The following is a 14844-nucleotide window of genomic DNA, read 5'->3' as shown; positions in this document are numbered from 1 at the left end:
TAATGACTGTTGTTGGATCGAAAGGTAAAATGTGTCCATTTTATGCCAAATTCCCCTCAAGAGAGGTTGTGTTCATATTGACCAGCTATCAGCAAGATATGAGGGAGACCAGGTCTTCCACAACCCTGCCAAAAGGGTGTGTCCTCGAGTTTTTTTTTTTAATGTTTATTTATTTATTTTGTGAGAGAGAGTGTGACCAGGGGGAGGGGCAGAAGAGAGGGAGAGAGAGAAAATCCCACAAGGGGCTCAATCTCACCAACTGTGAGATCATGACCTGAGCCAAAATCCAGAGTAGGAGCTTAACCGACTGAGCCACCCAGATACCCCTGTCCTCAAGCTTTTGAATTTTTGCCAATCTGATGGGTAAGCAGTGGTATCTCAATATAGTGTTAATTTGCAGTTCTCTTGTGATGAAGGAATTGGGCATCTTTTCACATGTGACGACGTGTGAATACTTTTTGTAAATTGTCTATTCCTACCTCTTGTACATTTTTGTATCAAGTTTTTAGTCTCTTTTTTCTTTTTTTTCCCTTCACTTTTTAAGAGTTTTTGTGTGAAGGAGAGCAGCCTTTTATCATTGATAGATGTTACACATCTTTTTGTCTCAGTTTGTCATGTATCTTTTAATGTTGACTTTGGTGTTTTGGAGTGTACAAAGATTCTTGTTCACTTCTATGTAGTCAAATTTGTCAAGTTTGAGTCATAAGAAAGCCTTTCCTCACACCCAGTTTATAAAGGAATTTATCTCTAATATTCATATTGTTTCATTTGTTTCTTCTCCATTTAGAGTTTAGTATTGTACATTGACTAAAACCTGTCTATTTAAGTTTCTCTATCTTTATTGGGGCCAGTCATGATAAATTATATTTTCCTAAGAAATTATGCATTTCATTTAGGTTTTTGATTTTGTTAGCATATGTTTGTGCAACATATTCTACAATTTTTATGATTGCTTCCCTTTTTTCTTTCTTACGTTGTTATATGTGACTTATCATTTTTTAATCTTAAATTAGTATTTATTTTGCTAATTTTTAAAATGAAATAGGGGCGCCTGGGTGGCTCAGTTGGTTAAGCATCTGACTTCACCTCAGGTCATGATCTCATAGTTCATGAGTTTGAGCCCCCTGTGGGGCTCTGTGCTGACAGCTCAGAGCCTGGAGTCTGCTTTGGAATCTGTGACTTCCTCTCTCTCTGCCCCTCCCCTGCTCTTGCTCTGTCTCTCTCTGTCTCTCAAAAAATAAATAAATGTTAAAAAAAATTTTTTTTAATAAAAAAAATAGGGGCACCTGGGTGGCTCAGTTGGTTAAGCATTCGACTTTGGCTCAGGTCATGATCTCATAGGCCGTGAGTTTGAGCCCCACGTCAGGCTCTGTACTGATAGCTCAGAGCCTGGAGCCTGCTTCAGATTCTGTATCTCCCTCTCTCTCTGCCCCTACCCTGCTCACACTCTGTCTCTCTCTCTCTCTTTCTCAAAAATAAATAACCATTAAAAGAAAATTTTATTTTAAATAAAATGAAACAACATTTTGATTAGTGTTACTATTTTTCAGTTATCTACCATATGACTTTTTTCTTTTATCATTTGTATTCCTTTTTTGTTTTTGGGGTTTTTGGGGGGAGGAATCCCTTTGTTATTTCTTTTATATATATATATATATATATATATACACACACATACATATATATATGGCATAAAATATATATATGACATAAAATTTTCTCTGATCAATTTTAATTATACCCAACAGATTTTGCTACTTAGTGTTTTCTCGTTGCTTCTAGAAATTCTGCAATTTCAGTTTACATTTTCTTTTTGACACAAAAGTTGTTTATTTAGAGTTTTTAATATCTAGACAAGAATTCTTTTGATTATGATTTTATTATTAATGTCTATATTTTATTACCTTATGGTCAGAGATTCCTGTTTGTGTTATTTCTGCTTTGTAGAATTTATTAAAACTTTTGTAATATATAAACAATTTTGAAGAATGTTCAGCAAGTACTTGAGAAGAATATATATTCTCTATTACTGAGGTATAAAACTAGAAAAAGAAATAGGAAGGGAGAACTATAAGGTTTGTCTAATTAATTATACTCTATTTAGTTGCTCTATATCTGTCATTTTGTCAACTTGATCTATCTTAGACTGAGAGCTGTCTTAAATATTTGTCATTAATGTATTTCTATTTCTTCTTGCAGCTCCTGTAGTTACTGTTTTATAAAAGTAGTTTGTATTATTTATCATACAGATATTTACTATTATATCTTCATTATAAATTGCGACCTTTATTGTTATAAAGTAATGTTCCTTATTCTGGTTAATGCTCTTATCTTGAACTCTAAATCTGATAGCAAGACTATAATCCTGCTGTTTTCTTTTTTTCTATCTGTCTGGTATATCTTTGCCCAAGTCTTTATGTTTAGCTTTTTTGAGTTACTTTATTTAAATGTGCCTATTCTTTACAGCATAGAGTAGGTTTTTCTCTTTATGAGCTAATCAGAAAATCTTGAGAAAAATAAACTGCATTCATTTCTATGTTTTAATGGTCATATTATTTTATCTTATATTTATTGACCATATCATGTCCTATTGATTGTGGCCCTTTCTCTGTGTGGTCTGTTTTCTTTGGGGTTTTGTTTGTTTTGGTAGTTAGAATAGTCTGTATTTGTGTTGTAATATTTACCTTTATTCTGATACCTTTTTATAAGGCCCTGTTCACTTGCTAGCTTTAAGTGATACTCTGGCTCTCACCTTGTAACAAAGCAACAATTAATCCTTGTTCCCACCCTTTGTCCTACACTTATATCTACAATTAACTGTATAATGATTACTATCATTCCTTTTCTCCAGTCATTTCTTGGTTGAATTAAGGTTGGTTTAATTAAGTAGTACTTCAGGAAGGTTTCTTGGATACAGTATTCCCCAAGTTCTTGCATATTTTAAACTCATTGTGTGTGTGTGTGTGTGTGTGTGTGTGTGTGTGTGTGTGTTTGAAAGATAAGTTGGCTGGATATAAAATTGGCTCACCGTTTCTTTGAGATTCTTTACAATGCTACTTCACTGTTGTCTATGCATGTTGTTCCTGAAATGTGATATCAACTTGATATTTTTTTCCCATTGTAAGGAACTTATATTTTACCCAGTTTTTCCTTGACTTTTTTTAAGTCTAATGGCTAACTGGTATATATCTTGAAATTGACTATTCTGGGACAATGTTCCAAATACATGGGGAGATATTTCAGCATACATAGTTATTTTATTTTTGGATTATAGTTTCAAGTATTAGTTCTATTGTTTTCTTCATTCATTCCACTTATACATGTACTGGATCATCTTTATCTTTTATATTAATGACTATTTTTTGATTCTTTTCACCTTTTGCTTGTTTCATTTTGTTCTCTTGAGTATTGTCATGTTTTTTTCTTAATGATGCCTATTATATTTTCAATTGAATCTATTTCCTCTTGGACAGCTCATAATTTAGTTTCAATTTAAAGAATTTTTGTAATGTATTTTCTCATTTTGGTCAACTCTACTATCTTTCTGATTTTTATCTACTCAGAGCTTTTAAAATTTTTATTCAAAAAGTTGTTCTAGGGGCGCCTGGGTGGCGCAGTCGGTTCAGCGTCCGACTTCAGCCAGGTCACGATCTCGCGGTCCGGGAGTTCGAGCCCCGCGTCGGGCTCTGGGCTGATGGCTCAGAGCCTGGAGCCTGTTTCCGATTCTGTGTCTCCCTCTCTCTCTGCCCCTCCCCCGTTCATGCTCTGTCTCTCTCTGTCCCAAAAATAAATAAAATGTTGAAAAAAAAAAATTAAAAAAAAAAAAAGTTGTTCTATGTATATAGATACTTGTTTCAAAATATCTTGAGATTTCAATACACTTTTCTCATTTGGGTTTTTGTTTTAATTTTCTTCTGAGGGAGGATAGCAAACTATCATTAGCTGCATCATTTTTACTCTTCTTTCTTATTATGTAATGTATGAATGCTATCTGCTATTTTCTATTGATTTTGAACTTTTTTTTCATAGACCAGCAGTAACAGTTTTATATAAGCATTAAGTTTTATATAAGCATACTACATTCTTAGTTCAGGAGCACCCTCTTCTGTTTCTTTTGTGAAGTACTGATTCTTTAGTGAAAGACTTTTTGCAGAGGGAGTAGTTGGTATGTCTTATGATCCTAGAATTCTGTTTTGTTTCTGTGATGCATAATTTCTACTTCATGCTTTTTCTATCAAAACCAAATTTCTAAAGGTCGTTTCCTCCATTGATATTAGCTCTCTCCTCTTCTTTTGTTGTTTTTTGTAATTTTTTTAATGTTTATTTATTTTTGAGACAGAGAGGGTGAGAGAGAGACAGACAGACAGACAGAGACAGAGCACAACTAGAAGGGCAGAGAAAGAGGGAGACACAGAATCTGAAGTGGGATCCAGGCTGTGAGCTGTCAGCCCAGAGCTCAGATCTCAGCCCAGGAGATCATGACCTAAGCAGAAGTCTGACAATTAAACCACTGAGCCACCCAGGCACCCAGCTCCCTCTTCTACTTAAGCAGTGCCTTCCTAAGACTCCACTTCTCATTCTTCTCACTTCCAAACTCCCTGCACTTAATTCCCCGGAAGCTATGTTCTGATCAACAGAACTGCTATCAGCTGCTATCTGCTATCAGCATTTCACCACTCCAGATGGGAATTTATCTTTCTGAGGGTGATTTTGCCTTTTTGTTTTCACTCATGGCTGCTGGAGTGCTCTCCTTTTTACTGCACACTATCCACCTTTCTGATCTGGAATGGGCTTCTGAGCTGACTCTGCTGATTTGAGGCATTTAAATCTCTACTTACATATAACTTTTGAGTTTACAGTATTTTCTTTCTTCTAATTATGTTGTAGATATGCATTATGGGTGGTTTTATTGCTCTCTTAGTGGATATTTATGGCTTTTCAGGGTAAGCAGAGAGGTTAAAATTTACATGTCAGCCTTTACACTATAGAAGCCCAGTATCCTTCCATAAATAATTTTAAGTGGATGATGATGATAAATAGATAGATCGATGAATGGATTAACATAGACTTACAGAGGTTAAGAGGAAACTGGAGATGTATATTTCAAATCTTCAGCATATATTTGCTTCCTGAATCTTACTTTATAGCCAGACCTTCTCCAAAGCTCTAGGAATATAGAGAAAAACACTAGGTTCATCACGTTATGAACTTCAAATGAATTTTGCAAACTTAAACCAAGTTTGACTATTTCTGAGTCTTTACCAGACAATATCCTTTTTTTGTGCCATGCCTTTGAGTCTCCACTCCTTATCACTATCTCAAATAGATTACAGTACTCTGCCATCTTATAGTTAGCACTGCAAAAGTTCGCATCTGTATTTGCTAACTTTTTTCCAGGCAGAAAATGGCCCCTGAATGATCAAAATTTTATTGAGTGCACATTTCTTCATACATCAATATTAAATGAATTTTTTTAAAAACCAGAATGTATTCAGAATTTACTTTTATAATTACAAATGCATTTTTGAATACAGGAAGAGACAAAAATATAATAAAGTTTATTAATAAGAAAAAATCATCTTTTGTATATTTTATTCTGACATAGTATCCTTCTCTTCCTTTTTTTTCTCTTTAATTCTAAAAATGTATTTCTTATAAAAACTCATGCTGAGGACTCTTGTTTAAACTCACTTACACTCCTAATAACTACTAAAACCCCTAAGAACTACTTGGAAGCAAGTTATATCACTTTTCCAGAAAAAATTTAATATCATTCCTAATTTGTATACTATGTATACAGAAAAAATGTAATAAAGATTGGAGGAAGGGGCTTAGTCGGTTAAGCATCTGACTCTTGATTTCAGTTCAAGTCATGATTTCATACTTCATGGGATCAAGCCCTGCATTGGTCTCTGTGCTGACAGTATGGAGCCTGCTTGGGATTCTCTCTCTTCCTCTCTCTCTCTGCCCCTGCCCTGCTCATTCTCTCTCTCTCTAAAAATAAATAAGTAAATTTTTTAAAAAAGACTGGAGGAAAATATTTTAACATTAGTATTAGCTATTACCACATTGTTTGCTACGCACTGTATTATTTAAACTAAGGAAACTTTGTATGTTTCTTATGTTCTGTGGTAATGTTATTACCTCTAAAACACAACAGCAAAAGCCTAAATTAAAAAAAAAGTTAGTCCGAAAATGTAATATAGGGTTAATGGAAATAGTTTCCCATTCTGGTCCTTTTCCTTGTTTCTAGTATTTTATTACTTTCTAAATTTGTCTGCCTTTCTGGCTTTGGAGAGAATTTTAAGCTACCCAGAAGGATGGGCCTCCATACAACCTTGTATGAATTAACATAACCATGTTGTGGCTCATGCAGGACAGTGACCCCAGAAAAGGAACAAAGCCTGACTCCAGATTTTAAACTCATATTATTCAATCTGTATGTTCTAAGATTCAAGATGCAGTAACACTTCAACATAAATGTATTTACCTTGTTTCTCCAATGAGCAGAAATATAGGCAACAGAAAAAAAAGGTAAAATAACAAAATTGAAAGTCGCTTTGAATTGTCTATTGAAAGAAATCAACATATTATAAAAGAATATAAATACAAAATCCTACATTCTTATTTTGTATAAAAAATTAACATCATTATCAGATTGAACATTAATGAAGTGTGGGTAGAGGTCCTCTGATAGTGAGAGTTGTAAAATAGCTTTTTTCGGTGTTTTTATCAAGAAGGTATTTTAGATTTCCAAAATTTGCCAAAAATACTATAATGTTTCCATGTATCTCTCACCTAGCTTTCCCCTAATGTTAACATCTTTCAGGAGTATAATTACTGAAGCCAGGAAATTAACATTAATGTAGACTATCAACTAATCTACAAATCTTACTTGAATTTTACCAGTCATCCCACTAATGTCCTTTTTCTGGTCTGGGACCCAATCCTACAATCCATTTAGTTTCCCTGTCTCAATAGTTTCCTTCACACTGTGACAGAACCTCAATCTATTTCTCTGTTTCATGACCTTGACACATTTGAAGAGTATTGACTGGTTATTCTATAGGGTGTCTCTCTATTTGATTTTGCCAGATGTGGCTTTGTATCTACCAAAAGGGCACAGGCCACAGCCATACCCTATTATTTTGTGAGTGGATTCTTCACCTGAGGGCAACCATTACATTGATCTTCCAAGTCAAGTCACTTGTATCTATTTTGAAGAAAATGAGCAGGATTCATGAATCCTTTGGGAGATAGGTCACAGAATTGAAAAACTCAGAGATCAAGTAGTGATAGCAGTGCTTGAGATTAAAAAATAACATAGAGTCAAGTATGGGGTGACCTTTCCAGGACATATGCAAGATGAGCCAGAGAAGTAGATGGTAGAAAAGAAAGAAGGAGATGTACACAGTGGAATTGGAACTGAAAGAAAGAAAGAGAGACATAGAGAAATGAGGCACAGTTTAAAAGACAAAGTGAGTGAGACAAACAGGACCTTTCTGAGATACCCTAAGGTTTTATATCCTAGCTAGCTTTTTTACATCTGTCCAGTATTCGAGTCCCATTTCCAAAAGAAATACTGTCCTTCAATTCTACAAGTTTCCCAGTTGCAGCCTGAAAACTGCTTCTTGTGTGCTAGCATAAAGGAGTCTTGGTTTTTTGGCAATGAAAATGGACATAACAAATAAATATAAACAAATAAATAAATTGGAGTAAAACAAATAAGCAAAAAATATATATCATGGTGGCTATGGCAGAATCCAGGCATAACTGGATGCCCCTTTCATCTTTTGATATTCTTACAGGCTAGACTTACTACGTTAATGTAGACCTTAACACAGACTTTTGCAGAGTGGATCATGATACGAATATCTAGTCACTGAATTTGCTCCATGGTTCCATGGCCTGAGGAAAATCTCAATTAAAACAGTTTTTAATGCAGCATTAACCTTGTTGATCTCAAGTGTTTATTTTCCCTTGTTTCATTGTATATGTTATTCTTTCATTAGTGTGACCTTAATCATTCTCAAATGTGTCGGGTATTGTTGAATACAGTACTCTAAATAACCCAAGACCCAAGAGCTCCAAGCTACATGCTTGCCTAATTGGGCAAACAGTACAAAATTGGAAATTCTTTTTCTCAATCATTAGCATAATTTTAAAGAGAAGCAATTCATTTTTAAAAACTAATTCACAAGTCCAAATAGCTCATTTTCACAGTGAAAGATGATTCTTAACTTTAACTTTTCATCGTCTATATATATACTATTCAGCTTATAATCCTAAAAAGTTTATTTTATGAGTTGTCTTTTTATGAGTGAAGAAAAACTTGTGTTTTTTCATTGACATTCTAGCCTAGACCTTTCTTTACTACTCAAGCAAATGTCATTAAGGGGAATGTACACATACATACATGTGCACACACACATGCACACACACACACTCGTATACACACATACAGAGCATTTAAACATTGGTTGTAGATTTTTATACCCATTGTGCCACATTTATATATGAACTGATGAATGTATCTATTACTGAACCCCTTGTAGATATTTAAAATAAAATGAATAATAGCTTTTATAACAGAGGGTTAGTGTATCATCTTGTCTCAAAATAAGTAAATGAAAAATTAATAAATTAATTAAAATGCAGGCTCTGGATTGGGACATAGGAGTTTAAAACTTGAACAATTAACTGTCGGAATCTTTTGGTATCTTCATTTCCTCGTCTTGTAATTGAGTGTGATAATAATGTACCTTACAAGTTAATTTTGAGGATTAAGTTATTTGTTTTTTATAATGTACATAAACAATGCCTAGCACATAGCATTTAGCTCTCATTATGTTTTTTTTATCTCTTTTCACCTTGGGTCAAATGTGGTAAAAAATATATTTTAAAAAAATGAGATTATAATTCATTTATCTGGAATAAAATGTTTAATAAAAATTACTTCCTCCCCCCAAAAAAATTGTGAGTCAAGAATCACTAATAATGAAAATACTTCAATTTTTAGAGTATAAATATTTGTAATATATAGTTTTGTTTTTGAACGAATTAATAATTTATTTTGGAAATGTAGAACAATCAAGCAAAGAAACAAAATACATTGATATGTTAGGCAAAGCAAATCAGATTCCCCGTAAATTCTGATGAATACTTCATGATGGCAAGTGACGCAGGATACTAAATAAATAGTTTCCAGAACCTTTTGCATTGCAAATCTACAAAGATAAGGAATCAATTAACTCTGTACTTTGGGGATGCATTGCTTAGAATTAGTAACTTACTCAAAGAATGAGTCAAAGATAAGGAATAAGTGAAGAAACAGTTTACATTATAAAATATAATTTTAAAAATTCGACCATCATACGTTTCCATATAACAATACCATTAAGACACAAGACTAGTATCCATAAAATTAAGCATGTTAGCTGTTTACTTTATATATTATTGAATGTGATTACTTTACATATTATTGTATTCATGAGATGATAAACCTATTATAAATATGAATCCATGTATTCAGCCATATTAATAAATTGTCATAATATCAGTTGCTATTCTCTGTATATTCTTTTACTTTTGCTGCTTGTCAAGGGCACCCAGTAGATATCTGTCAAACAGATTCTTCTTTTTAATAGGCAAATTCTCCAATAGCTAGGGGGATTTGGTGAAAACCATCTGGACTATTATTGTCCTTAATCTAAATTAAGTGTGTTTATGCTGTGCTAAACAGAGTGTCTAAATTGATATCTAAATTGGTTAAGATCACTGGAAGCAGAATACAAGGATTTTCAATTCTGAGTTCTTTAGGATAAATGAGTTAAACACATGGTAAGTCCATCAGTACCTTGATCGTAGTGACTATTCAGTAATGCTATCATGATCATTTTGAAAAAAAATTTCTTAAGGTACTGCACAATTTAGTGTTATATATTCATTCAGATATGACTAATCTAAGAGATATAAATAAAACATAGCTTAGACTTTATGTTAAAACAAGATAAAGAAACACTAGAAAAATATCTTCAGTATTTAAGTAGGCTCCAATGACAAAACCTAAGTGAAAACGCTGAGAAATTTACCGAATAAAATTTAAAACATCTATGTGTAAAAGAAAATGTTCAAAATTAAATCTAAACAAACTCAAAAACACATATGCAACATGTGACAAAGGATTAATATCCTTAATACATAAAGAACTCTTAGGGATTGACTTTTTTTTTTTTTAATTTTTTTTTCAACGTTTATTTATTTTTGGGACAGAGAGAGACAGAGCATGAACGCGGGAGGGGCAGAGAGAGAGGGAGACACAGAATCGGAAACAGGCTCCAAGCTCTGAGCCATCAGCCCAGAGCCCGACGCGGGGCTCGAACTCACGGACCGCGAGATCGTGACCTGGCTGAAGTCGGACGCTTAACCGACTGCGCCACCCAGGCACCCCAGGGATTGACTTTTAAAAATGAGAAATGTACAAAAGAAAACACAATTGCCTGAGGATAAACCTACAAAAACTGTTCTAACTAGCTAGCAACCCAAGGAAGGTAACTTAAACCAACCACAAGTTGCCATTTTAAAATCAATGTGGTTGGTTTTTAAAATAATGATACACAATACTTTATCTGGATATTCAAAAATTCAAAAGCTCTTAAAACTGTCTTTTGTAACTCATTTGGCAGCAAAATGTGACCTGACCTGGACACTCTGGAAACAAAACAGTGCTCACTGATATGAAGTAGTCCTTATGTGTGCCTCTTGGTACAGATCACATAATTTTGGCTGCATAAATGCTCATGTATTTGATTAAAAACTGCTTCCCCAGACTCTGCTTGGAGTATTATGGGACAGAAGACATTTGCATCGTGTTAACTTCTGAAAATCAGAAAACTTCTTAATTCTAAAACCTAACTGTCCATAAAAGTTTTGGATGAAGAATCGTGGACCTGCATTTGATTCGATAGTACCGAAAACCAAAATTATTCATACACCCCCAGTGAGATTATAAATTGTTCTATCTTGTGAGTAGCACAGTGCTAATCTGTCAATTTAGATCAAAGACCATAAAAGGGTAGATGCCCTTTAATCCAAAATTCCACCTATAGGAATTTATTATGACTAAGTTACCGGGAAAATGATGGAAGACTTAGGTTTAGTGAGTCCAACACAGGTGACATATAACAGGTAAAAACCGGAAAGTCCCAAATGTTCAATAACAGAAGAGGTAGTGTTGTACAGACCCTAGCCATACTGAAGACCACCACCTGCCACTAAAAGTGGCATTCTGCAGTAATGCTCATTCACATTGAAGATGCCCTTGATACTCTGTCAAGTAGAAATAACAGGCTATGAAAATGATGTGCACTCTGTGATCTGATCTCTGAAAAAATGAGTCACAAATACCTATGTATGAAAATAGTTAAAGGATATCCACCAAAATATTAGCAGTGGTTATCTCTGGATGGCAACACTGCAGATAATTCTAATTTTCTGTCTATAACTGTGCCTTGCCTATAGTGAACATGTGTTATTACTGTAATAATAAAACTTTTAAATTTCATTTAAACATATCATTGAAAGCATGCCAATATATCTTCCTTAGGTTCTAGGTGCTATGCATGTATAATTAATATCTACAAAGAAAAATATAATACTCTTCATATTTATAGGTGTTAATAATCATAAAGGCTCCAATGTATTTGGAAAACAGTATCATAAAATAAATCTTGTTTTCAAATAGCATGTTTTTGCCTATAGAAGCATGTACAGTATTATTGATATTTTTAAATGTGTGTATTAAAATTAACCATGAAGAATAGAAAATATGAATCATATTGCCAAGGAAAGTGGGTTCAAAATTTTAGACTTTGAAAACCATGCCCAGAGAGTATATTGGCAGCATTCAAAATCTGGCCTGTGTGGAGAGAACAGCCAGCTAACCATCTTGAATTGTGGAATGTCAACTGAGAACTTATAATGCCTTTGTTTCAGTCATCAGAAACTATTTGCTATCCTCAGAAAGGTATTTTGAAAATATGATCTTTATCCTGAAATGCTCCTTTTAACAATACAAATAAATAAGAAAATGGTATGCACTGTCAGGAAAGCAATTTGCCTTCTGTATTGCCCTAAGTGGTGATAACGTGATGACGTGCCATCCTACTGCTTGGCGTGGCATCAACAGCTAGCCCAGCAGTATATCTGCAGAGAAGAGAGCTCTGTGTTTTAACTGCCAGTTTTCAAGTCATTGCTTCTTATAGTTCGTACAATACGTGTCAGAATGTTAGTGCTGACTCTGAATGCTTTCCTCCACTTTGGTAGACTGCTTCTGCAATACGTGAACAATTAAATTATATTACTTTTTATTAGAAATTGTGATATCTGTTGCTTATTTACTGAAAGAAATAACTCTTTATTTTTCAGAGCTTCCATATGGCTGGGAAAAAATTGATGATCCCATATATGGCACTTATTATGTTGAGTAAGTCTTTAAGTTTGCTATTAACTTGTTATTAACATGTTGTGAAATTGTGTTAGTATTTCATTTCTTGAGCATGTGTGGCTAACAGCCCTTTTGTTTCTCTTTCATCTTACTTTGAAATATCCACAAAGACTCAAGCATCACCAGCTAGCTGTATTTTCCTTCTCCAGCTGGCTAATTTGTCATTCTTTTCCTTTGACTCATGATTCTGAAACACCAATTGGAAAAGTGTTTCACACTGTCCTCTAAGTGAGTGATAATTAAAGTTATCAAAGTAAGTGCCCTTCATTTTGCAATCAAAATGTTGGGAGCTGGTTAGTTGTGCAAAAGAGATTTTCTATTAAAATAGATTTTGAAACCAATTAAATAAAGCAGCCGTATTTTCCAGCTGAAGGATGAAATAAAATTTAGAATTTTTTTTCTCTTTTAAGGCCCCATTTCCAATTAATATTATTCTTTCTGCAGATTGGACTTTTATGTTGTCTAATGCAGGTTGCATTGCTTTAATGTATAGTATATGTACATGTATAATGTAATGTATATGTATGGTATAATATGAGTTACCCCCTCCATACATTGTTTTATTTCAAATAAAGCCCCTATTAGGGCTTTATATATATTAAGGAAAATCAAGTAATATTCATGACTTCCAAAAGTTAAATATGCAACTTACTTTTCTAGAACCCCCTCTTCTGGTAGAGAATTTTTTTATTCTTTCTAGTGTGTAATGTTTATGTTCTTGGGTGAATAGCAAAGCCTACATGTTGCTTATGAGAAGTTTACTACCCAAGAGATGCAAGGACTGAAAAACTAGAGGTGTTCACATTATTTATCAAGATCTAACTCTGTTTTCTCTAATCACATTCTTTTTAACAATAATAATCTAGATGGTGAAGGGTTAGTGATCAATGGCATTATTGCTAAATTGTTTTGGTAATAATATTCAGTTACTAAGCTTTTACTAAGTGTCAAGCCCTTCTTTGTGCTGGGGAGGTGATGATGAGTAAGATCTGTGAGCTTCCTGCCCTTGAGTATCTCCTTCATCTTCATCTAGAAAACCCCCAAATTTGGCATCACTGTCAGTCATTTCAAGTCAAGATGAATTCACCTCATTTACCACGTGCGTTTTTCTTACATAATATCTAGTGCTCTAATGTCAGGGGATACTCAATAGATGCAAAAAATAAAGTGAATTCCTGGAGGTATCACTAATTGCAAAAATAAAGGGACATCACTTGCGTATACTTATAAGCCTCCCCCTTAGTTCTACTATATTGTTAATCAATTAAGATACACATATTTTAGTAATAATATAGCTGCAGCTTCTGGATTAATTTATCAACATTATAGGTCTCCAATAAATGCTAGCTGGTCTTAATTCACTAAATCATGCTGTACTATGCCTAAGACTATTACATCTGAAATCCAAGATAACTCCATGTAAGGAAAGAAAACTGAGGTATGTGACAAACCAGATCTCATGTTTAATACACTTCCTTACAGAATTCATTGAATAAGAATTTTTTTCTTTAGTCCAAATATTAGCAAACTCCAGTAAGAACCAGATAGCAATTTTTTTTTTTGCGGGGGGGCATATGACTTCTGTCATAACTATTCTGCTCTGCCACTGTCGCTTGAACGCAACCATAGGCAACACTTAAATGAAGGCGCATAGCTATCATCCAATAAAACTTTATTTACAAAAATAGGCAGCTGGCCAAATTTGTCCTGCTGGACATAGTTTGTTGGCCCCCACCCTGTTCTAATTCTTCAGGTTGTTCTCCCATGCCTTCAACTGCTTGCAAGCTGGCTTCAATGTGGAAAATAATACTTAACTCAAACTTTTCTTCCCTGTCTTAATTGTCTGTCATAGAGGTGAGACACCCAACACATCAGAAAGTAATGCTTCCTACCTTCTTAATCATTGAAGTTCGTGTTGTTCAAGTAAAGATCTGCTGTGGTAGACCCCTTGCAATTAATTATTGAATTGGACACTAGCTGTAACCCTAAAAGACAATTGTCCTAATTATCTTTATACTCCAAATGATTGTCTTTTCTTATTTGCTTTTGCTTAAATTATATTTCTGTCTCTATGTCTCCACTTAATTTTTCATGTATCACCACCATAGTCAGAAAATTATTCATAATTTACCCTGTCACATCTTGTATCATTAGATCAGACCACCATATTTAGTAGTTTTAGATTTCAAGTGAATGTGACATCATACACACAGGTCTTAGTGAGTCAGATTGTTTTAACTTCCTTTAGGTTGCATCCAGTTCTACCACTTGTCATGGCTTTTTCCCCATTACATGATTCCGTGACACATACCAACACCAATTAGTAGATGTGTGGGGTG

The 14844-nt window shown here is 34.0% G+C and overlaps 1 protein-coding gene across 5 annotated transcripts in view; it reads left to right on the top strand.

The window, feature by feature from the left end:
• MAGI2 (membrane associated guanylate kinase, WW and PDZ domain containing 2) overlaps positions 1–14844 on the top strand; it is a 1357364-nt gene that overhangs the window by 1008430 nt on the left and 334090 nt on the right. For all 5 annotated transcript variants that reach the window (XM_043588690.1, XM_043588689.1, XM_043588693.1 and 2 more), the window contains exon 7: positions 12427–12484. In XM_043588690.1, the coding sequence (XP_043444625.1) occupies positions 12427–12484 (58 nt within the window). The remainder of the gene's footprint in view (positions 1–12426; positions 12485–14844) is intronic.

The sequence above is a fragment of the Prionailurus bengalensis genome, chromosome A2 (assembly GCF_016509475.1).
Source record: "Prionailurus bengalensis isolate Pbe53 chromosome A2, Fcat_Pben_1.1_paternal_pri, whole genome shotgun sequence".
NCBI lineage: Eukaryota > Metazoa > Chordata > Mammalia > Carnivora > Felidae > Prionailurus > Prionailurus bengalensis.
This window is presented reverse-complemented; position numbering and strand designations above follow the sequence as displayed.